The sequence below is a fragment of the Anarhichas minor genome, unplaced genomic scaffold (genome assembly GCF_050575085.1).
Source record: "Anarhichas minor isolate MPS153535 unplaced genomic scaffold, ASM5057508v1 ptg000041l, whole genome shotgun sequence".
NCBI classification, from domain to species: Eukaryota; Metazoa; Chordata; class Actinopteri; order Perciformes; family Anarhichadidae; genus Anarhichas; species Anarhichas minor.
Genome location: NW_027466487.1, coordinates 2787251 through 2811547, shown reverse-complemented (window position 1 = coordinate 2811547; position 24297 = coordinate 2787251). Strand labels below are relative to the sequence as shown.

The window sequence follows — 24297 nt, the reverse complement described above, 5'->3', positions numbered from 1 at the left end:
AATATTCGAAGTTGCACCAAAGAAGTGCATTCATTTACAAAACAGGGTATCAAAGTGTAGCTTGAGGCACAAATCCTCTTTTAATCTTTGCCACTGCCTGAACTCAAAACATTAATGTATTCTATCTCTGCTTTCAGCCTCCTCTTGCTCCTTTCAGTCACACATATAAAAAGGGACACAAACAGCTTCGGCAGACATGAAAAGGTCCACAGGTGCAATACTCCACAACATTAGGGCTGCTTGTGCCTTACCCAGACAAACAGTAAAATGGCTTTTAGTCCAGATGCGGAAATCAAATAGAAGGTGGTGGTAGAGTTGCTGTAGAAGTGTGCTGTTGCCCTCGTTGAAAACCTGCTCCAGCAGCAGCTGACAGGCCGTTAAAACGTTCATGTCCATCATACTGTCAGGAACCTGCAGGAGAGGAAGCAAGGAGGAGGGATTGTGTTTAAGTTTGTTTTCATTTATTTGGATTTATCTGTGCACAAGGGTTTGTGTAGCATACTATTTTTATTAACACTTGAGGCTGGAGAAGTGTTGCACTCAGTTGAGTGCATATTCAGTACAAGTGTTTGTGTTGAGTGTATGCCTACAGTATATGTGGGTTTCTGTCTTTGCCGCTCTCAAACATGGAAACCTCGTGTGACTATTGTGACATAGTTTCCTTACAGGATGCTCCACCTTAACGTCACGTATTTCAAAATATCCTGTCAGACTGAAAGCATGTCTGTGCTGCACCAACGTATCCGATTGGCTGCTACCATCAGAGATTCACATTAACACTGTGTGACAATGTAAACCTCTGAACTCAAACACATGTCACCAATTTTGAAGAAATCATCGCTGTCATACTGAACTAGGCCTACAGATAAATCAGCAAATCAGATAAACTGTGTTGCCCATTTCAAAGCAATGGAGGTTTGTCTATGACATGGCTCAGCATCAAACACAGCTATCATTGTACGGCCATCACTGTGCCTACTTTATACAGGTTTCTCCTTAATTCCCAACATTACTATTGCTACTATATAAGCAGCAAAAAGCGAACAAGATGGCTCGTTATGCCTGTGTGAGACCCACTAAGCAGTTTAGAAACTGAGATTTATCTGCTAAATATTACACCAAGAACTGAGAACAGTTCATTGTGAATTCCATGTCTGTCATTTTCCAATTTGGTTTTAATCTCCATATCATTTTCCTAGATTTTAAATTTCAGGCAACAGATTTTAAAGCTGATATTCTTTGTTCGCAGTGAGAGCGAGCAAGCTGGGCAAACTCTGCATAAATTTCCCCACACAAGCATGTGATACAGTCATTTTTAAAAGAGCCACATATATTTCTACAACACCATACCCACTCATTACACTGCAATTACACAGCAGAACTACAATGGAAAAAGGTCAAATATTCACTCTCATATGCTAATCCGTTCTTCTCGCAATTAGTTCCCACTTGCTAGAGCGAACCGCCGTGCAGGGCGCTTACTTTGCTGAGCATGGCTCCTATTGTGCTCGGCCCATGGCAGTGCAGCAGGCTCTCTTGATTGACAGAGTGATGACGAATCAGGTTCTTCACCATCAGCAGGAAGGCTGCGATGCTGTTTCTCTCTAGTCTTACCTCTGAAAGAAAAAAAAAATAGGGCAAAACAACTGTTAAGATTTCCTGTGTAACCCACAGACGTATTTATGCATTACCAAGCATTTTACTGAGATTATCATATCACAGGATGAGCCAGGGTATTTGTCTCACTTTTGTTATGCTGTTTGTTCCATTTATCTCATTTTGTTCACATTAGACGTGTGACTGTCTAGCACATCCTGTCTGTCCTTGCATCATGCATTGCGTGTAAACTCTGACTCGCTACCATTCATAACGTCTTCTGACTCTGAACTGCACTGAAACAAATATTTAGCATTTAGCACTGCAAAAATAACCAGGAACAACAACACAGTTAGCCCTCACAATGCAGGAGATAATGGATTTATGATACTTGAATTTTGATATACCAAAATTACAAAAAAAGCTGACCTGCAGACTTGTTCAGTGGCAGCAGCATAGCAGCAGGGCTTCTGGGGGAGGTGAGCTCTAGTCCCAGCAGGTCTGCGATCTCCTGACTGCCGTTGCAAAGCTGCTCAGTCTCACATACCTGCTCAAGCAGGGGCAGCAAAACCCCTATACCTCCCACCACGTTTACAACATCCTGCAGGGGGGACAAAAAAAAAAAAAAAAAAACTATATTTTTGTAACCTTCCACATTAGTCCTATTTAGATCAGAAATAGAGTCAACAACGAGCACCTGCCCAAAAAGGAAGCAGTATGACAGCATACAACATGACTGATGTTATACTGATCTGACACTTGTCATATCTAACCTTGATGTCCCAGTTCACTACCCTGTGTCCTGTAAACCTGCCATCATATTGGTGATTGGGCGACAGGTCCAGACATATTTGGCCCTTGAAGGCCTGTAGAAAACATATGCACAAATGTAAACAGCAAATATTTTACTGGTGTTGTTGGTTTATTCACTTAATGAAAGCAGTGTAATAAAATGTGCAAGTTTTTTTGTGTTTCAGTGGGGTCACCTGTGGAGTGTAGTAGAGCAGAAGCTTGCTGTTGAGATCAGACAACTCTCCCTCTGCTTTGAATAGGGACACGTGATTGGGGCCTGTGATGGAGAGCAGAAAACAATGTCGGCCATTATGCAAACATTACTTGGTTTACATGAAAAAAAAATACTCTTAGGAGTATTCTGTGTTTTTGTTTATTACGGTTCCTTTACATTTGATTGTTGGGTGAACTCTGCAAAAAACTGGGTAATGTGTAGAATAACCAACATTTGCTTTGTAGCAGAGGGTGACTTACCTGCAGCATGCAGAGCTCTTGTCTGTGTCTGCTGCAGAGCCTCGTGACAGATGAAGGCGGTGCCCAGGAGCCCATCCAGAGACGTGGGTGTTCCCCACTCTGTGTCTTGCAGTCCTGCTGGGATGGTGTGCACTGGGGAGTCTCCCAAAGCCCCCCCGCGGCCTCCGGCAAAGGTGGCTGGGAAGGACTGGGAACGCATGAGGGAAGGGCCATAGGAGGGGAAGGCAAACTCAGGCGATGGGTTGGAGTACGAGGACATGGGCAGGTTGGGGGAGGTGGTGGTGGTAGTGGTCCGATGGCCTGCAGATCCAATGCAGCAGGAGGTAAAAGGCTTCAGGAGTCAGGTTCAGGCGGGGGAGAGAAAGAGGAAGTTAGATTAATAAAGGGGAACTACTCAGCTAGAATACATCCATGGCCAGGTCACATTAGATACTAGTTTCAGTTACCTCACTGAAAGATGGAAAGCGAAGCTGAGCAGTTTTAAGCTGCTCTCCGTCGATGTAGATGGTGACCAGGTTCTGACCAAACGGACGACGGCCTGGGATGTGGACTATAGCCACGGAGTGCTGTGATGAGTGAGACATGAAAGAGCACACTAATTTCTTCTGGTGACAAAACTAAAAAAAAGCAAATTTGGTGCTAAACGTTTGGCGCTTACAAAGATACATCTTTGTATTGAGGAACAAGAGCAACACAGTCTCACAGTTGACAGCTTTAATTTATCCTATATTGGTAGACCGCTAGCTACTTATCTCTTTAAGAGGTACACTCTTCAATTTCTTACAGTAATTATGCTCCAAGGTTACATGCCCAGACAGCGCCCCTCAGTACATTGATGTGTGATTTTATCCTTGATCAAATCTATTTTTTATATCGGACAGGCTAAACGAAGACAAATGTTGGCCAAAATTCTAGTTGTACTATGTGTGTCCCCACTCACCCAGCATGAGTCAGTTAGTGGGTGCTCTGGCAGCGCGACAGCCATGTAGTCTTTCTTTGTGCAAACAGCCACCACCAGCACTCCCTCCATGGTGAAGAAAGCCTCCAACCCAGTTCCACTTGCTGTGAAGAAACTTCACACAAAAAAACACATTCTGTCACAGAAAAGTGTACAACGCAGTACAATCATATACATATGAAAGTTTGCAACTTCACTTCTCGCAAATGTACCTGTAGAGCTGCTTCCTGCGTGGTCCCTTTCCCATGTCATGCTGAGCCCCTGTACTAGAGGTGGCAGAGGGTTTACGGTTGTTGGTGAACTCCATGTTGAGGCAGAGCCAGGCGTGAAAGGCAAAACCGCTGCCTGGCCAGCGTTGGACCGTGGGCACCATAATACCAGCCATGGGGGGCGTAAGATCAAAGTACTGCAGGGCACTGCCCTGGCCTTCTCTGGCCGCTATGGCCGAGAGCACTTGAATGACGCGAGCGCAGTAAGGGTGCACTTTCCCCACCACTGCGCCATTGTCCTGATCCACCCTGAGCAGTCTGAGCAGGCTCTTCAGCTCCTCTGGTCTCAGACACATGGAGCCCAGGTCCTGCAGGAGGCCCAGCAGGGTGTCTGCACACTGCCGGTCAAGATTCTGGGGCTGTGAGAGCACCTGCAGCAGAGCCCCCACCATGTCCGCCTCCACAGCCACGGTGCGACAGGATAAGGAGCCACCACAGACCGTAGCCAGCCATTGGGCCACCAGCAGCTGAAGGTCCCTCTGACCCGACAGGTCAGGCAGCCACTGCAGGAGCAGCAGCAAAGGCTGCTCGTTACTAATGCCAAGGTGATGGGCGTGGGCATGCTCGCCCTCCACTGCCTGAAGACAGAGAGGAATAAAAACAGTGAGAACAGAAAATAAGGTTAAGACGAGGCCACATGGTCAATAACTTGCACCCCAATTCAAATAGGAACAAGGTCATCAATAAGTGCTCATTGACTTCTACTGTCTCTGCACTCAGTGGGGATAAAGAGGAAATTAGTGTTTCACCATGTTCATCAGCTCCTGCAGAAGCCTTTTGGTGGGTTGACCTTGACTCTTCAGCACATCAAACAGCTGAGAGTAGCCAATCCTCTCCTTGAAAACCTCCTGAGGGGGAAGGAGACAGAAATAGGCTGAAGAGCGGCTCCACAAGGGATAGCTAGTTGGCACACATTTGGAAGAATTACAATTAAATTTCCGAAATGAATTTTTGCTGGCGTTGTAGTCATCATAGTATGATATGCTTTATAATACATGTACAGAAGAATGAAGGATGCATGATTTAACCATAGTGGATCACAAAGGGCCTTACCTTAGCAGAGGGTGAGTTACTCATTATAGCTGTGAGGACTCCCAGCGCATGAACTGTAATACTGTCTGATCCTTTCACCAGAACCTACATCAAAATAATGATTGTGTTAAAATAATGTAACCACAGCCCCAAAAAAAGTTGAACATTCTAACTGCACAGGACCAAAAATGAAAACAAATCAATGCTGAGGAAGTCTCTCACCAAGTGAATGAACGATTATTCCACACCACAATTATTGGAGCACACTGGGTCGAAGTAAGCGCACCGCTGGATCAGTCACTAAACAATCGCCTCTTTGTTAATTACTGATAGATCCCAGCATGCAAAAACCAAAGCCAACACCCAGAAAAAAAAAAAAAAAAAAAAAAAAAAAAAAAAAAAAAAAAAAAGTGCAGCTATTGCTGGAAATTAGACAACATCAAAACCCCAGGACACGAGCCACAACCGGTCACACGACAAAGCAGCCAAAATACCAGGAAAAGAAGGAAAGACATGCATTTCAAAAACAACCATTTCATGCAGTATGAAAAACACAACATGCTCTTCTTGCCTCGTGTTGTCAACAGGGAATTCAGCCTCTAATTACGAATGTGATATAAATCAACACTCCCACACAAGCAAAGATTAATCCTCTCGCTGATAATTTGAATCTTGACTTTTCAACGTGCACAAAGCTAGCACCAGCTTGTACTTTCTTTTATTTCAAGACGGATTCAAGTCGCCCCAAAATAACAGTAAATCACATACAACACAGGCTGTAAGTGGATACTTCAGATGGACAGAAGAGAGAGATTAAAAAGGGAACTCCAGACGACAATTATCACATATCACTACCTGCTTTATTTACAAATGAGTGTAAGCCAGACTTCCTGCCCAAAGCTTCCTGTTTAAATAGCTCAGAGCAGCTAACGAGTAGAGAGAAGGCTGAGTTTCCTGCTGACAGACCAATATCAACACCAAGTAGGGGAATGTACCTGGTCCACTTCGACCTCTGAGAGTAAACATGTAGTGGGGTCAGAAACAACCTCACGCTCCGGGCTATGCATGTTGCTCTGAAAGAGCTGCAGGACACACAGACACACACACACGCACACGCGCACACACACACACAGGCACACACACATACATATACACACGCATACACACAACACAAAAAGACAGACAATTAGACAAAAAAGCAGCGGGATACATATGTTGTAGCCATGTGTGGAAAACATAAGCATACATTTTTTTGTGATATTTCACATTGAACAGCAGATGTGTGGAGAAATAGAAATTACAGAAATATAAACCGGTGACAGAGCAGACGGACACATTTTAAATGGACAGGGGTCTGACCTTGCTGTTCTGAACAAGCCTGAGTATGTGTTCAAAGCAGTTGTTGTTGAGGAACACGGCCTGCAGGACTGGCCTGTCAGAGCACTGCAGGATCTCAGGAACAGCAGCTAAAATTGACAACAAAGAGGATGTTGACATGCTGGGAAAATCGATAATTTGGCCTTCATACTGATTGAGAGAGATAAATAAAATGGAATGCTGTACGTTAAGCGAGATTTGAGAGCTAGTGGACATGCTCTTACTTAGCATTTGTCTCTGGAGGGAGATCAGGCTGTCCTCCCAGCTCTGCCTCTCTAGCTGCTCACTGATCAGTGGACGGTTCCAGTTGAGGAGCTGGAAGTAGCTCTCCAGGATCGTCTTGATCTCCACCTGCCGCTCCGCAGGGCTGCTGGAGTGCAGGAGGTGGATCATCGCGGTCAAGCACTGCAGGGTCAGCCGTGAGAGCCCTGTGCTCTTGGGTTCAGGGGAGGTCCGGTTGCACCAAGCTCGCAGAACGGACAACAGGTCATCAACAGAGTGAGGGGTGATGGAAAGAAGGCCATTCTTCTGGAAAAAGAATATGGACACAGTCACCCCACTGTAATTAGTTCTAATCTGCATGTGTAGTGTTTTCACAGTAATTAATGACGAAGAGGACAGCAGACCTTTCCTCCACTGATGACAGCACCCTGGAGAAGAACGAATCTGAGTGTGAGGAGCTCTGGGATCTGCTCGCTTTCCTGGAGACTTTCTGTGAACATGTATTCAAGCCAAGGAACAATGTCATGCAAAACCAGCTTTCACTTAGCCACAATACAGAAAACAGTAACACAGTGCTATCAATATATCATTTTGGTTTGTTAAAATTAAGAAAAATAAGAATAAATGTAAAATGTTCACAGTATAATGGCTGAGCAAAAGCTTCCCCTGCAAGCCACGTCTATCATTAAGAGTTACGTGAAAAAAGAATTGCCAAAGCCTTGCTAATTGGCTAGGTATTACACAATTAGCACTTAACATTTCTAAGCATACTATTACAGTTTAATCCTCCTAAAATTTGGACATACTGAAACTTGCCCAGGCTGTGATTTCCCCCATGGCTTATAGATTAGTGCTCGCTAATCAAATGGGCTTCTATAATTAGAATTGTTTGGACTCTGGTGATTGAAACCTGATAATTAGATGCTGAACAATTTAAGTTTTTAGCCAAAACCTAAAGCTCTTACTGACCGGACTGACCAGTTATTTTCCATTATAAGCAACATGGCAAAGAATGATTAACTAGGCGATTTGGAGCAAATAAAAAGGTCCTGGTATTTCATGTTAAAGATGACAGAACTAAGCTGTGTTTAGGCAGCGGTGGGAACAGTGGGATTCTTGTGGTATGTGAGGTCTGACAGAGATCACAGTGAAAGAGCAGACAAAAGGGAGCGTCTCACCATGAAAAAGAGCAGGCAACTCCTCTGGCAAGGCCAGCGGGGAGAACTTATACTTGTTCCTCTCCAGCGAGCTCACCGCCTCCCTGTAACACACAAAGCCTCGAGTTACCGCACCGACTCATATCACGCCTAGTCAGTCAAGGGCTGCCACCAATACTGCCGGCACTAATGAGGTTTGACTTCAAGGCTTGGAGGCAACAAGCAAGGGTGGTTACACATCACACAACGGTTGGGCAAGATGTTAAATGCACACGATAGTGTAAGGGTATTGTGACTGAATCCCACCTCCCACGCAGTGTATCTCCAGGGTGACGCAGCACACACTCACCCTGCCAGGCGTCTCCTCCATGTCTGATAAGGGTCAAACAGGCTTTCACACAGCACGAGTCCATACTGCACAACCGTCTGCAGAGAAGACTGCTCCCCTTGTCCCTTCTTAAGCTGTCCAAAATAAAAAGTTTGGACTCACATTGACACATGTGTAACGCATGACCAGCACAGATACACCTGTCTTTGACATTCCTCATACAACACATTCCAGTACATTGAATAGACGTTCGACAACACACCCATTTCTCTTTTAAGTGTAAACTAGTTATGTTATTTCTGTGTGAGGATGTTACTGTTCACTGTCTCTCTGCTGTGTATCACACTTCTGCACAGTTTGGCTTTAAGGGCACTAAATAATCTTTGGACGCTTGATATACTGAGCATGCAGTGGAGCCAAGCCCTGATATAAATCACTGAAATCTGTGTCCTGGTTGAGCTAACGCTTATAAAGGCCTTACCTGGTCCAAACAGAAATTCAAAAGCTTGATGGCTTCGAAAACAAAATCAGGGGTCTTCTCTGGGTCGATGTTCTCCATATTCCTAGAAGTAGAGAGAAACTTGTGCAATTGAGTGTTAAGAAAATCTGCCTGATGTTTGCCCAATATGACCATTTTAGGCACAAAAAATACACAGAATGTACATGTGAGGTACAACTTCCTGTGATGGAGTTGCAGCCCCTTTGCACAACCTGCATTGCAATTTAATTAATGTAATTCAAACTGTAGTTCATTTGGTTCCCTTTTCTACCATTGCTTCTTTTTTTATAAGTAAAGATTTCATTTTAAATAAAAGGAAATTGATACCTAATTTTGTACATTACCTCAAGTCAGGTACACTTTAATTTACTTAAAAAACAGTAGTCCCATTGGTCTCTAGTACCTGCCTGAATATAGTTTTACTATAAATAGTACTGCCACAAGGCATATACACAGCAGGCTGGGCCCTCACCTGCAGATAATGATGAAGAACTTGATGAGGAGCAGGGGGTGAGGGGTGGTGCTGTTGGGCTCAGCAGTGTCGGAGAGGTGCTCGGCACTCTGCCATAGCTGAGTGCCGAGGAACACCAGGACCTCCCTGGGGAGCAAGGGCACCTCGGAGCTGCACTCCTCCGGCCTGGAAGATGTGAGAGGAAGATGTGGGTAGAGAGGGGATGGGAGGCAGTAGCATAGCAGCAAAGGGCGTCGTAACAGGGGCAGCGTTTACACATAACATAAACATGTCAAAGCGGCATCTCTACAGAAGGTCAGAGTTCATCTTGCTTTGGGGAATAAAACCCGGTGGGAGCTTCTGGCAGTGTAGTTTGTTACTACTACTCACCTCCGAGGCTCCAGTGAATGCACATCAATGAGCCTCTCAAAGGACGCCACGAACGCCTCCAACCACTGGTGCAGATAGCCCACGTCTTTCTGCAGGAGGGAGGAGAGAAGAATTGAGCGAAGAAAGGGGCCTTCACGCCTCCAGGCACATTATATGCAGCATGCAGTGTTAGTAAATAATAGTGCGTGTGAAACATGTGCACGGTTTCACAATAAATATCAATGGAATATGTTCTTTGCTTCCTCTGAAAGGGTTGAGCGTTTAACTGTGACACACTGTGGCGGAAAACATGTCACTGACTAAAGCTTATGACCTGTTTTTGTAACAGGATGTTGCAAAGAGATGTAATTCACAGAGAGGAACACATGAGCCAATGCTTTCCAAAACAGGGAGGTTCAAATTTCAGTCATAAGTTCCAAACACTCAGTACATACAATAACAACTTCTTATATGCATGTCATTGTCATAAACATTCCTGCATTATTGCGTCCTTATAGTTTAATAAAAGATGGTTTCAATTATGCAGGTATGTTTACATACAAACAGTCATTATCACAGCTTTAATCAGCCTCTGCAGTGCAACATATCCTGCCACTGTTCCCTCCTTACATCACTCTCCCGCTGTGCGCAACACAAATGTAACACGGGTCAACTTTAAACTGAATTAGTTTTTTACTTTTTATATAAAGCCAGATTCAAAATTCCTGGCGATTCAGACAAGCCGTGCTGCTCATGGGAACCCAGTGTTTCAAAATCAAATTACAAAAACCTGAGACACCTCAAAATGTTCCTTGATGTACCGTGTCATGGAACCGCCGGAACATTTTGATTCGCTGAGTATGCACAAAGTCAGAGTTGCTCACATTTGAGGCAGCCTTTGTAGAGCATGCTGGAAGACATGAGTTGTCTCAGACTGACTGACTCATTGTACACAAATAACATACAGAACAGCAAAAAGCACAACAATAAATCCGGTACTTCCCCTAAGCCAACAGGCAAATAAGTCAAAAATGTTGCTGCCATTGATGCAGGTTACTTTAAAAGCTGCTGCAGTATTAGTGCTCCTCCTGTAACTGTAGCTCATTGCATGTTTAATAAAATGGAAATCTAATGCAGTTGACCCTGAACTAGTTTCTAATGCTGCATTAATGTCAAATGTACATTACCAACTGGCACTGAGTTATGAGCCAGTCCATCTCTCATTGCATGTGGCTGAGCAGGGTGCCAGGTTCTTGTGGAACCCTGTCTCAGATGAGCCTTCAGTGTCGTCTCCAGCCAGCAGCTCAGAAGCTGCACACCGCTCCGTCAGACTCGCTTTCTGGTCTTCCAAACGTCAAACGAGCAACCAGGAAATGACATGTCACTCTAACCGTAGCTTATTTCCTTCATTCGCAGCCTCCTCATCAAACCCCTTCCTCTTTTGCTTTTACTATAGTTGTGAGAAGATATGAAGAAAGCCCCTATGAAAAAAAAAAAACTTCCCACAGCAACAACTAAGCACTGAAACTTTGTTTACGCTTTCTAAATTTGACACAGCAAAAATATGTTGCAGGAGAAACACTGAAATTCAGCTCTCTCAGTTGGAATAGTGACTGAGCCAATGAAATGTGACAAGTTGAAGCAGTGAATGTCATAATTTACAGAATACTGTATTTCTAGTTGGAGAAAAACCAGTCCAATTGCCTTTACCACGTCATCAAACGCTGTAAATTCAAAATCTGATTAGCCAGCTATTGAAAAAATAACAAAATGACATAAAACAGACATACTGAATAAAATCTCTGCATGTACTTTCTCTGTGAAAACAGGAAACCTAACTGAACATATTGTTTTCTGCCTGCAACATCTGGACAATCAGGTACGGGAGACTTGACTAGGAGAGGAAAGGACATATTTGCAACACTCCTTCAGCTTCGTTTTACTTTACAATAAAAGATTCAGTAGCTGAATGACTGAATCCTCCCTAACATTACTCACCATGCAACAACTAGTATTTTTAAGGACTCTTAATCATCCAGCGCTGTTGATGATATGTCATTAATTCTAATTCTGGCTACTGGAAATCACAATGTACAAGAACACACAATAATACGGGTCAATTAAGTGACACACAATTTGGAATTTACTTTGGTGTTTGGTGTTTATTTGGTGTTTATTGTCACAAAATGGCTCTGGGAATATGGGGTTGTAACCTAAAGTCAAACATAATTTATTAAGCTACGGTTAACTCGCACAACGGAGTCTGGAGATCAGCAATGTCAGCAAATAAAAGCACTGCATTGATGGGTGGCATATGTGCTGTGGCAGTGTTGAAGGTGTAGCTATAGAAAGGGAAAGAGAGAGACGGCTTTTACAGCCTAGAAAGCCCAGGTGAGCTCAATCAAGCTAACGACCCTGCCAACTGCCTGCTGAGGGTGGGCAGGACAGCCTCCGACAGTGGGAGATGTTCCCTAAGTTTTTACACTTAGTACAAATAAATGTAGCAAGTTAGATTTGCTTTCTAGTTCCAGGTAAAAAGGAAGTATCATTTTTTTCTGTTCCCTGTCGATAAAAGTAGCCTTTTCTTTGTAGCGGTACACTCAAGCTGCATGGTGTGACTGGCACCGCTGGATTTAAATGTATGAGAATAATAAAAAGATTAGATCACAGAAAGGAAGTGAATCTGGTTTGCTAATGAGAAGTAAAACCAGTTAGAGCCCTTCTTCATGTCTGCGCCCTTGACCTAGAAATCCTCCCTTACAAAATTGATCAACACCTCAGAAGAAATACACACTCTTTGCTCTCAGTTGCATTAACTTCTTTCCCTAAACATTGCCCAGAGCAACTAGCTCAAGGATTTATTCAATAAAGACGCAATTAGAACTGATGTCACAAACCAACCATGAGGTACCGACCCCTATAAACTGTGCCATTTATCTCTGTTTTCTCTGCACATGGCCAAGCAGCTGTGCCGCTCTCTGCTGCTTGGCATTCTGCTTCGCTCCGGCTTCCTGCACAAGGGAAAGCAAAGAGCACTTTGATTTTCCTGGTTGGCCCTTCTGTTGGTAAACAGGGGAGATCGCGGCACACAAGGGAACTCAATTACAAGGCTCACAGGATGGTCAAAGGGAGCTGCAGGGGTGGCTGTTGTTGTTGTTGTATCTCTCGTATGGATGTGAATCATATGTGATCAGGAACTAGGACAAATAAACAGCAAGGTGACTGACAGCATGACGACAAAAGCCAGGAAATGTGACTTCTCTTCATAGCGAGCAGAGGAGGTGATTTCACAGCTGTGTGGATGGGGGACAGTCGGGTTGTTACTGTGGTCCATCTCTACCGCTACAGGCTTCAATTAGTCCCTCTAACAGTCTCTCAAGCTAATAATCACACACTATCTCTGTACCAGCCGTACAGCTCACTGTATCAACACAAACATGCTGCTTCATCACTCACTTTCATCCAGAATAATGATGTCTAAAGGGTCTGTACTTTACCTCAGTGTGTCTTGGGTCACTTATCTCTAGCCAGAGCTTATTAAACATAAAGGCTTTCTCACTGCATCACCGAGTCATATATCCTGCTTACTTAAAAATTGTGAAAAATGTCCAAACAGCCCAAGTTAACTTACCCCCGAATGAAAATGAAAATCTGCAACGTGGGATTAATAACCTATTAAATGAATTGCTTAAGTCCTCCACAAAGTTGTCAAAGTACAGTCTTACAGTATTTATCCAAAAACAATACCCTCTGGTTTGTCGTCAGACACGATCTGACAAGTTAAGTTACTCCCTCAGTGATTATCACACTCTTCTGGGTATGTCCCTACCTCTCAGGAACGAGCATTCATGATGGTCTGAGTAGAAGTCTCAGATATGAGATATGGAGCTCTGAAATTGTGCCAGTAAGGTGTCATTGTATGAGAGTCTTGATGTGCACGGAGCATCGCTCTCACCGGTCTAGGATAAACGATGTCGACGGGGATATAATGTATCCATACAGTGTTGTCTCGACTATAGCAAATAATCAACTCTGATCAATAACAGAAGCTCTTATCCAGAAAACTATGAATGTACCTATCATTGCCTGCCTGTTTGTTTGGTCATTTCTGCAGAAAATGTTGGAAATACTGAAGTAAAAAGATGCTTCTATAGCACAATGACTTGATCTAAAAATCTTGCAAGGGGTGTGTGATTTCTTGCACAATTGGAGGAAGCAGAGCTCCTTTATCACCGACAAGCCTGAGCACGTTTGGCTTTTTATTGCAAATACAGAGCAATGGCTGAGATACTGAATGTACTCAAACATGTTGGAATTAACTGTTAGGATTCATTGCAGCTTTATTATATTCTGTAACTCCCATCATCTACATTTTATAATGAGTTTGCTACTTGAATGAAGATGCTGGCGGGATACAGAGGCTGATGAATGCAGGAAAAAACTAAAACAATATATGAAGACATCTGAGGAAAACCTGTTATCAACAGAGACATACAAGTCTGAGATATTTACAGCTGCCAGGGTGTGTCTGTTGTCCCTCAAACAGTGTCAGGTCATTGCCACTATAAGAAAAGGCTTGTTTACAACACTAACAAAAAGCCTAATAAACAGAGCTAAGATCTCTTGACCACTTTGGCTCATTTGCAAAGGTCAAAACATTCCTTGATGTGTGAGATGGGATGTGTCCAGTTAAAAGAAGATATGTCCCTGCCAAATTGACAAACAGGCCGACAACAACAACATAATGTAGATTTCTATAGGAGAGGCAGGTGATTGCTCTCTGAAGTGGTTCTGCTGCCTTTCTGCAGCCTATTGTGTTCCTCTGAGTCACATAAGGTGGTGGCGTTAAATACTTGCCAGGCTCAGTTAAATCCCTAGCCTCCGCCATCTTTCATCGCAGTTTGTCAATAAGGGCAGGTCATTTGTACACATGCAAAATCCACAAGAACGCTTGGATATCTTCGTGTCATTCACTGGTGGGAAATGTGTAAAGAACATATTGTAAACTTTGTTCCGTTATCCTTCGGGGCAACTAATCAAAACTAATTGAGAGCCAAGAAACGGCTAAATAAGGAAGTGGTCTTGCAAATAGAGCTGCTAGACAGCTGTCAGTCAGATTCAAAGGCACACATACACATAACTATGATTGTCTCGCATGGTTTATGTGTGACAGTTCTTTTCAACTTGCTTTTGTTTCCAGAGAAGTAACAGGGCGGATCAGAAAGACACCAAATGACCTCTTTAATAGTAGATGCTGCAAGAGGTGTGTCACTGATGCATTTAGAGTAGTTATTCCAGCTTTGACTTCTGTCCTGTTGAGAGCATTTCATTTTACTAGATTGAAAGTAAGCCTTAATTAAAGCAACATCCAATAGAGACGTGTAAGGAAAAGGATCCTAGTCTAGGACTAGACATTATTCTAGTCAAGAAACCTGCCCCTTAGATCCACTGTGATAACAAGAGATCAGTCTTTATGCCCCACAGTGAAGATACAGTGCATGCAATCTTGGAAATAATCTTGTTTTCTCTGTCCTCAGGCATGGGAGCAGATTGCAAACACATTAAATAGTAATCCTTAATTCATTCACTGCCAAACTGACTTTCTCCTTCAAGAGGACAAATGACATGAAAGCATGTGCAATATACTTTGACTATGAATTTGTTGCATCGTTATAACTTAGATGTTGCACAACTAATGGAATGAGGTGCAGTCACACCCACAGAGGGCACCATCTGAGACCTAAATATAACATAAAACAATTTGACACTCCTTTTCAGATATTGCCAAAATAGTTTTCACTGTTTTTGTTATGTATATTAGATATGTATTTAATATTGGTCGGCCTATAGAGTAACAGGCATTGTGCTGCTGGCACCCAGTCAAAAACACATGTTTCAGTTGGTTCCTGAACAATAAAACAGGCTCCATAACAACATTATGGTTTCCATGTGACATGCTTAACCGGAAGTAGCCTCAGTGACACCTGCATCGCAGGTAGGCTGCAGAATTAAAACACACTTCATGAATTGGGCCAATATGCTTCAAATAGCCTACCATCATGGCTTGCGCTACTGCTTTCAACAACTTAAATGACCAAGTGGCACTGATGATATGCTACAATAGCTCTAGTAGCCCAACCACTCGGTAAAATAAGAGCTGCTGTACAAACAGAAGCGACTTCCTCGTGTAACCGTTTACCACAAACGACAGAGACATGGCTGAAGTAACGTTACACACACACACACACACACTACGGTCATGCGTTTCATCGGGTCTTGTTACAAACTTTAGCCAGAGGACCTGCTGGCTGCAACAGGTGTCACCGTCAGGTTCTTCCACACTCACCTTTGTGTAATATAACATCCACAGCTCATACAGCCTTTCCTTCGATGCCATCCCGCCGCTCTTGTGGTTGCTCATATCTCCCTTTTGTTTTAGTTAAATAATGAAACGGGTGAGCTTGGTCAAAGCTGGGGCTGTTTGAAGTTGTTTCCTAAATGCAGGAGGACGCGGCACGCTCCTGGGAACCATTCCTGCGAAATCCAGGCACAATAATCCACGCAAAAGTGCTTTCTGTCACGCAAAGTTCTCAGAGTGGCAAAAAAAAGCAAAACATGACGGTGCGAGTGTGGGCCACGGTGCGATCGCTGTCGAAATGATCAAACCAGGAACAAAATTGCGTGGAAATGCATGTCTGGAGGAACACCCATGTCCGCATTTACAGCGAGCTTGGTTGGTAAATGATTCCTATTGGAGAGAGTTTCCCACGGAAGCGACCGATGCCATCAGCTCAAGACCAAGAGACGACTGTGCTGCCCATGTGGATTCAGTCAGCAGAGATGGACAGTCCTGTGGGATGAGCAGCAGCTCATTATTGTCAACTAGTGTCTCTGTAACAAGACATACAGGGAAGAGTTGACTGTAGATCATGCTCACAGGTAGGCTGGTATTCTTAAAGACACACGCACACACGTAAACACACAGTGACAGCCTCCTGCAGGACTCCTCTAACGAACTGACTAAAGAGTAAGCAACACTGAGTACTGATAACATTAAAACACACACACACACACACACACACACACACACACACACACACACACAACTGCAATTCAAACTGTATCGACTACTCGTGATATCTTCAGGTGCTGTAATAAATAATTATTGCACAGTTGTATTGCATTCCAGACTGTTAATCAATGATCCTGTAAACACTGAGAGGCCTACATTGGTACAGTTGATCGATTCTGAAAGTAAAATGCAGGAATATAATCGAACTATACAGTAAAAGTGTAAAATGATGTGCAGTATAAATATACACAAGTATTAAAATAATTAAAAGTGCTCATTTTGAAGAATGCCCCCCACCCCCTGAATTTTGTTTGGAAATGCATTAACTTAGTAAGTAAGAAGTATTTTAATGTTGTTTGGCCTCACTCCATGTAAACATGCATGGTCTGACAACAGCTCACCCATTTATCTGAAAGCTACTAGAGAAACTTTGATTACCTAAAAAAACGTATTATGATATAAGATATACTGAATACAAACCTTTTTTTTATTAAACAAAGTTGATTGGAATTGACACTTCTTGAAAGAGGAGTCAGGTTTATTGTGTGCAGTCGAGGGATTTATCTCTTAGTCTAACAAAGCATTATATTTTCAGCATATATTTTCATATGTAAACCACCTTATCAGTTGGATTAAATTGTACTAAACCAGAGAAATGCAAAACAAGTGGTGTGTCTGTTGTACTGACTTTAAAGTACAGGCAACTTTTTCCTATCTGCTATAGTAGACTGTATGTAATCTATAACAGGAGTTAATGTGTCTCTTGATGAATTACTAACATGTAAGAATACATGGGTAAGGTATTGATTTATTAGTGTTAACCTCTTAAACTTTGTTAGGACCTTTAACACAATCAGGTTTGTGTTGTCACACACTCGGTCAGTAGAAGGATGGACACAGTGAAGGCAGCTGTATTACCATGGAGATGGCCTACATACCTAAACAGGACCTGACAGTGTGACCATCAACAGGCGGCACAGTGTGCCAGTCTATCCTATGTATTCCTATAATCTATAGGTCTGCTAATAGTCCACATGTATGTTTAAATACTATTCAAAATAGCATATAAGCTGCTGACAGTTAAATCAATTCAAGCAGGATAGTAGACCTATTCCTTGTGCCAATACATCCAACATAGACTATAACACTGCTGCACTGTTGTTTGTTTGCTGTTTGTTGGTTAATCTTTGCACTACTATTTAGTTAGTTTATTTCATGCTATTCTATTTCATTGTATATACTGTGCATTTTTTTATATTTAATATGTTTTACTGAGCTATTTTTATTGTATATACTGTGCATTTTTATACTTAATATTTTTATATTTTACTTTAATTGCTGAAGTATATTTTTGCTGCTGTAGCAAACAAATTCCCCCTTGCGGGATGAATAAAGTATCTATCTATCTATCTATCTATTTTATCTATATAGACCCCAACATAATTGGTCTGTGTTTAAATCAAAATTTGGAAAATCCCATTATCCCTAAATAGGGATTTGATTTTGTAAATATTCAAATGTAATCTAATTCATGATTTTGAAGAGATTTGTCAACAAAACAAAACAATATCACACGAATAGGCAGTGGGCCACTGCAATCGATGTGCTCGACGGTCGTCGTTACATCCTCAGTCAGGACCGTTAATGGATTTCAGAGAGCGTTGAGCGGCGTGTAGCGTTAGCGGTAGAGATAAACATGGAGCGAAATGTTGGGTCACTGCAGGAGCAGGCCCTGAAGAGAAAGGAGAGGCTGAAAGCACTAAGAGATAAACAACTTCACGTAAGTGTATTGTCTGCTGATGTCTGGTTTCTGATAAATGCAACATGTTATATATCACAGCCAGTTGTGTTGGTGAGGTAGCATTAGCCGACTTAGCTTGTAGCTAACACCGTTAGCACATGTATGTAGTTAGCAAATCAATCGTAACTTTGGTTCTTGGCTTTTTTGTCGTCCTGTTGGAGAATGTAGTTTGGATATTTATTTCAAATGTAATGTATTTAACTTCAATATGTAATTATTATAGTGCATTTGCATATGTAGGTCTGGTTTGCCTGTGCAGCTAATTTCCGAAGCGAACTAAGTTTGTATATTTTCTCAGAAAGACAATAACAAAGTGATTGAAGCTCTACTCGCGTCTCTAGCGATGATGTAATATCATAGCTACATCTTATAAAATTATTCTCTCACCAATGCACTTGATAGTATTTCATATTTTAAATCGTATGCTTCTCTACAGACTGGTGAAACCAGAGCTGAAGTAGCAGATGTATTCCTTGTATTTTGGTTGATGTTCAGCAATACATGTAATAGATGGGGCCTCAATATCTTGCTGACAGGCAGAGGTGAAGGATAGAAGGTGGCTGCAGGGAAGAGAGCACTGACACTCTGTATGTGGAATGATATCTGCTTCCTTAAAGGGATAGGAATCATTTGAATAAAAGGGAAAGTGTCTGTTAAGTATTTAATGACAAAAGCACAGTTTTTCTGGAATGCATCATAAATATAGGTCAGCGTCTCACTGTAAAGGTCTTAGTATATAATGGACCACAGAGAAATATTTTTCAGGTGGGGACATTGGGGAATACGTCATAATAATCAAAGTCTGAAGATGTCAGGGAATTTCCACTGTAAGGTAGTTTCTGAAGAATATAACGTCTCTTTTTCAATTTCTTTCTTAAAGGTATTGCATTACATCAAGCTGTTTTTAACAGCTTTCCATACATGCCTAACCATTGAGAAAGGCTCTCCTGTGCCACACAGTTATAAACTGGACACGGTGGCAGTAAAAACACACATATGGTGAAAGATGGAGCAACCTTAGTCGGAAGACTGAACTTTTACTTCTTTAAAAGAGGATTAGAATAAAGTACGGAGAAAACTCAGTTGCACAAAAGGTGAAAAACTGTTTATCTGTAGAATCTGTGGGGACAACGTTTTAAAGTAGGAATCAAACTCAGCATTACACAGTTATTCTGTGGCTCTGCTGTGGTGATCGTTCAGTTCTGGATATGAATTCTTCTTGCAACAGGAAACCGTGTGCAAGCCACTGTTTCTCCAGTTAGACCGGAGTGTGTTTCACTGAGCTTGAGTTTGGCCGTGGCATGCTGGACTTGACTAGCAATGTCTGATAAATGACAGTTGACATTCCTGAAGCTGGGGGTTGGTTTCCTTTTGTACTACACTTCAAGAATGAGTCGGTCCCCTGAATTGTTCTAGCAGGTAGACAGGAAGCCTCTTCAGGAAAATGAAAGACGGGAGGGGTTCAATCTCCTTTGTTATCACTTTTCACTCGGGGTCGATATCATTTTTTCTGTATTCCTGCAAGTCTGTTATCATTTATTTACCCGTTATTTATGTGTGGGTTATTTTAACGATGGCATGATGATTTTTAACAGGGGCAAGAGCAGGAAGATGGGGAGCCAGAGAACAAAAAGGCTTCACTAGAGGAGGCTACTGAAGAAAGGCACAGGTTGGTTCACCACACTACACACACAAATGTAAATGTTGTTGTTGTTTTTTAATCCAATTTATCATTATTTCTTCCATTTTGCTCTCGCTTGCTCGCCCCTTCAGCTGAATTTTTTTAAAGCTGCACAAACGGAAGTGAAACTGATACGGCAGCACACCATCAGACCATTTATCTGCCCTTTTATCTGATCACCATCTTCTTGTAACACTGTATTGCATGTCTCAGTGCAGGTCATGAGATGCAGTGTTTACACTGGGCTGGATCACAGCTTCCTGCTATTTGCTGCTCAAATATCCTGCAGCTTACTCAACTTTGTATGTTGGCTGGTTTGAAGGAGCAGCAGCCATCTTTCCTGTCCTACAGGACCTTCTTTTTTCTTCTTTCCATTGTTTATATTTAATGACTGTACTGAAGGAGTGCTGCTGTATTTCCTCCAGTCCAACAGGACAGATCTCTTATGAGCATAAAAATAGCTGCGGACCTGAAATGCTTGATTTTGACATTTGTCAGGGAAGCGAAAAGTTCACTGTTGAATGTACTCTGTTTTTATTTAATCAATGCTTTGCTAAATCAAGATACACGTTTGTAGCAGAGTGTGAGTGTGAGTATCTTGTATTAATATTTCATGGGAGATCCAATTGCCAAACCCAGGCATGAAAGAACACAACGATCAACTTCTAAAGTTATTGCGACTCAAATGAAGGAGACAGTGGAACTTGGCCAGAGAGTTTTTCAACTTCCTGAGTGTTATCATACATTCCTGCAAGCATATCCCACAAAAGGCACCAATGGGTACCATGCAGCTTTTCCTGTTCCGTCTTGTTAGGTGTCGTCAGGGCTGCTGTTTATTTTATTTTAAGATAGACCGACAGGCAAGTCGATTTTTAAATTCTTGGAAATGGCAAATTACATTCAAAGAAGTTCAAAAGCCTCTAAAATATCGATATGACTAATTACACGCTAGTTTTAACAATGTCTGTGGCGCATGTGTAAATATAAAAGGCTGATTGTTTTTGTGCTCTGGTGAATGGAGCAGGTTGCTTGATATCGGTGTGAGCGTTTGAACACTGCTGCACCTGCTCCTCAGCCACAGTTCACTGTGAACATGGTGAGAGAGCCACACTTGGGTCTGTGCTCTGAATTCATCACCGGCTCTCTTTGATGCCACCGTGTGCTTGAAGTGGAAATGTGTAAACACACTTTAAAGGTTTGGACACACCAAACTAAGACACAGTTAAGAAAAGAAGGAGTTATGTACAGTCTGTGTATCCAGTAGTTTTGTTGGGCTGTTGAGCAATAATGGTCGCCATCAGGTCAAAGATTCATTTTGACACCCTACTTATCCGTGATAAGGGATCCTAACAAATAGGCCACAGTGTCCATTAAACTCACAGTCCTCAAATGATGTTTATTAATGTTGTGGTTGGTGACCCCTTGACCTTCTGTTTCGTGACATAATTTCCACACAAAATGTTAAAATCTAAAGAACACATGATCACTAGGTTTGCACAACAACTTGCTCTCAAGAGGACCGTTGTCTATTTGATGTAGTTGCTCTTTCATCCAGCACAATCTTGAAGGCGAAATGTTTTTTAGTTTTACAAAAAATTACTTCAAGAATTCAATAAATTTGATAGACATTGCTCTCAGAGGATGAAACTTGTTGATTGTGGTGATTCTCTGGCCTTTGCACTCGTGCCATATATTGAATAATGCAGCTTAATTGCAATGAAGCAATAGTAAATAATAGCTAAGACTGTTCTGGGCACATTCATGCTTCCTGGAAGAAGAACCCTTTAAATGTGTCGATTGAATTTGTGACAACTTTATTTATTTCTGTTTTATTTCATCACATTATGCTCTATTGAAGGCTGATGAATGACAGCCTGTAGTTAGTCCTGGATGGATGCCTTCTGGCTACTTTAAGCTGTCAGCACGTCTGGACTTTGTAATGCTGTGGAGCTTAGGTTGGCAAAATGATTATTTTCAGGCCTTGTTTGACAACAATTGATGCACTTTCCTTCTGTTTATTTAATTCATTTTATTACAGTTATATAGACTGAGTTTATATCATATTCATATTTGGTTTTACTTCAAATAAATGTAATAACTTGTCTAAAAATCCCACATTTTATTATTTAATTAATTGTGACTTCAGTAGGAGAATTCAATTTAAGGATGAGATGGATAGAAAGACTTATTCCTCGTAGGAAGAGATGTAGTAAGAGTGGCCCTCAGTCGGCCAAAGGCCGACAAAGACTAGCATTCCTGCCCATACCCTTACAAGGCATCGGTCTGTGTTGGCAGCAAAGGTTTGATGAACGTATCAAGAGTGTTCCCTCGAGCCTCATCACAAATCCATGTTAAGCTCAGAGCAGCTGATAGCTCTCTTGGTCAGACAATAGTTTACCTCTGCCTCTAGATGTACATGTGTATAATCTGCAGGGATGTCGGGGAGTCTTGCCAAGAATTCCTCCGTGCAGAGATGTGATGAAAGACTGCGTAATTTAACATCAAGGACAGCATTCCTCAGCTGTTTGCTGCTCTCCGCAAGTCTGTCCTTAGGAGCAGGTGGAACGTGTTGATCAGACGTGCTCATAGGAATAAAGAGGGACATTATGCCCGGCCTCCTCTAGACATGTGTGCAGCTGTGAAGGGTTTGCAGATGCTCTTCTATGCTCCTTAATCTCTGGACAAATTATATTTGTCTACACTGCCACCTCCTGGACGGTCACATTAGTGCGGCGAGAAAGAAAGGGAGCGTCGATGACTGATAATGCGTCTCGATTTCTGTCCTCAGAGAGCTGAAGCTGAGGAATTACACTCCAGAGGATAAAGAGCTGAAGGAGAGGCAGGTGCCCAAAGCAAAACCTGTATCAGGTGAGAACTCTTCAATCACAGACAAGCTTTGTAAAGCTTTTGTAAATATCACACTGCCTCAAGGAAGGTCATAGCACATGGTGAGCGGCTCGACTCCTGCTGCTAATATCACATATAATTTATGAATGATAATGAATATTCTTTGTTTGCAGTGGAGGATAAAGTAAAAGACCAGTTGGAGGCAGCTAATCCAGAGCCCATCATTGAAGAAGTGGTGAGTACCCCTTTCTGTATTGATGTGTTTTGCTGAAGAAGCATAGTAGTTGTAGTTTTGCCTTATTCGGCTGTTTTCTTTCCTCAGGATTTGGCCAACCTCGCCCCGAGAAAACCAGACTGGTAAGAGGTTTTTGAAAATGATTCAACAACCTGTATGGCACATACAATCTTGGTATGATTAAAGATAATTTGTTTCTGACATTGTCTTTTTATTGTGATTCTGAATCTAGGGATCTAAAGCGTGACGTTGCAAAGAAACTGGAGAAGTTGGAGAGGAGAACACAGAGAGCGATCGCCGAGCTCATCCGTTAGTATTTCCTGTTTCTGCGTTTTATCACCAACTTTTCCTGACACCACAGAGACAAGCATGTCTGAGCTAGGTGTGAATTATTAGGCAATTTGCTTTGCGATTCCACAGAGCCTTGAAGCCATCTGATAGCATCAATGGTGCGATTCCTAAATGTAAAGGTTTTTTCCCCCTCATTTTAATGTGCGACATTGAGAGCGCAGGTAGCCATGTTATGTGTACTCACAATAACCCAATTAGTATGTTTATAGTTGCGTCTGTTGATGGGACAACAGGAATGTTTGGTTACAGGAAGTCACCGGTGCACTCAACCTGAATAAGACCCTAACCAGAGCTATGGTCAATATGCAGCAATTACACATGAATGTAACTAGTGATCGGAGAATTCAGTGAATAAATAAATTGACTGAGTGTTTGTGTGTTCAGGGGATCGTCTACGAGGCAGCGAGGACGAGTTGGCCGGAGTGGTGGGAGCAGTAGGATTGGAAGAGGGAGACTCGGACTGAATCCCAGATGTGACCGATAGAAACAGGAGCCTGCAGAGGGCTTGCCTCGGTTTACTGGGACTGTACCGTCACATCTGTCTTGTTAAGAGACGGCTACTTTCATCGCTGCAGGGAGTAAAGTAATGTTTTCAGTCAGGTCTTCATTTCCCCTTGTGAGTCCTGCCTCGTATCATTGCAGTATTCCATATTAATATGTAATAGTACATTCTGTGTATGTGGCTTATTGATGTACATTGGTAATGCAACATCAATATTTTGCTGTAAGTTTTACATTTTCAAGTAAAATGAGTTTTTCAAATGGCTGATTGTTATTTTCATGCAT

At 42.3% G+C, this 24297-nt stretch overlaps 2 protein-coding genes across 6 annotated transcripts in view; one reads left to right on the top strand and one right to left on the bottom strand.

The window, feature by feature from the left end:
- Positions 1-16434, bottom strand: part of nbeal2 (neurobeachin-like 2) — a 30453-nt gene extending 14019 nt beyond the window's left edge. For 2 of the 4 annotated variants that reach the window (XM_076109178.1, XM_076109179.1), the window contains exons 1-20: positions 15871-16434; positions 9546-9634; positions 9177-9341; positions 8687-8768; positions 8227-8339; positions 7899-7981; positions 7125-7210; positions 6723-7026; positions 6481-6587; positions 5143-5226; positions 4839-4937; positions 4033-4667; positions 3803-3935; positions 3309-3428; positions 2863-3193; positions 2583-2665; positions 2370-2462; positions 2026-2197; positions 1483-1616; positions 252-411 (exon numbers count right to left, since the gene is read on the bottom strand). In XM_076109178.1, the coding sequence (XP_075965293.1) occupies positions 252-411; positions 1483-1616; positions 2026-2197; positions 2370-2462; positions 2583-2665; positions 2863-3193; positions 3309-3428; positions 3803-3935; positions 4033-4667; positions 4839-4937; positions 5143-5226; positions 6481-6587; positions 6723-7026; positions 7125-7210; positions 7899-7981; positions 8227-8339; positions 8687-8768; positions 9177-9341; positions 9546-9634; positions 15871-15945 (3148 nt within the window). In that variant the 5' untranslated portion in view covers positions 15946-16434. Of the gene's footprint in view, positions 1-251; positions 412-1482; positions 1617-2025; positions 2198-2369; positions 2463-2582; positions 2666-2862; positions 3194-3308; positions 3429-3802; positions 3936-4032; positions 4668-4838; positions 4938-5142; positions 5227-6116; positions 6204-6480; positions 6588-6722; positions 7027-7124; positions 7211-7898; positions 7982-8226; positions 8340-8686; positions 8769-9176; positions 9342-9545; positions 9635-10711; positions 11247-15870 lie in introns of those variants that run through there. The other 2 variants (XM_076109181.1, XM_076109180.1) reach the window with 2 other exon arrangements.
- A 1808-nt stretch (positions 16435-18242) lies between these two features.
- On the top strand, positions 18243-24275 carry ccdc12 (coiled-coil domain containing 12). Of its 2 annotated transcripts, none has more exons than XM_076109002.1 (7): positions 18243-18376; positions 19993-20066; positions 22867-22946; positions 23099-23160; positions 23248-23282; positions 23393-23469; positions 23896-24275. In XM_076109002.1, the coding sequence occupies exons 1-7, from the start codon at positions 18293-18295 to the stop codon at positions 23973-23975; spliced, it is 492 nt and encodes a 163-aa protein (XP_075965117.1). In that variant the 5' UTR covers positions 18243-18292; the 3' UTR covers positions 23976-24275. The 2 variants fall into 2 exon arrangements, with proteins under 2 accessions (XP_075965117.1, XP_075965116.1); XM_076109001.1 differs by lacking the exon at positions 18243-18376 and adding an exon at positions 19191-19229.
- The last annotated feature ends 22 nt before the right edge of the window (positions 24276-24297 follow it).

Bases quoted from the DNA above. Each gene is read 5' to 3' on its own strand.
- ccdc12 (XM_076109002.1), top strand. From the start codon at position 18,293: ATGGAGCGAAATGTTGGGTCACTGCAGGAGCAGGCCCTGAAGAGAAAG. The intron at 18,377-19,992 runs GTAAGTGTATTG...GATTTTTAACAG, and splicing joins TAAGAGATAAACAACTTCAC to GGGCAAGAGCAGGAAGATGG. The intron at 23,283-23,392 runs GTAAGAGGTTTT...TTCTGAATCTAG, and splicing joins GCCCCGAGAAAACCAGACTG to GGATCTAAAGCGTGACGTTG.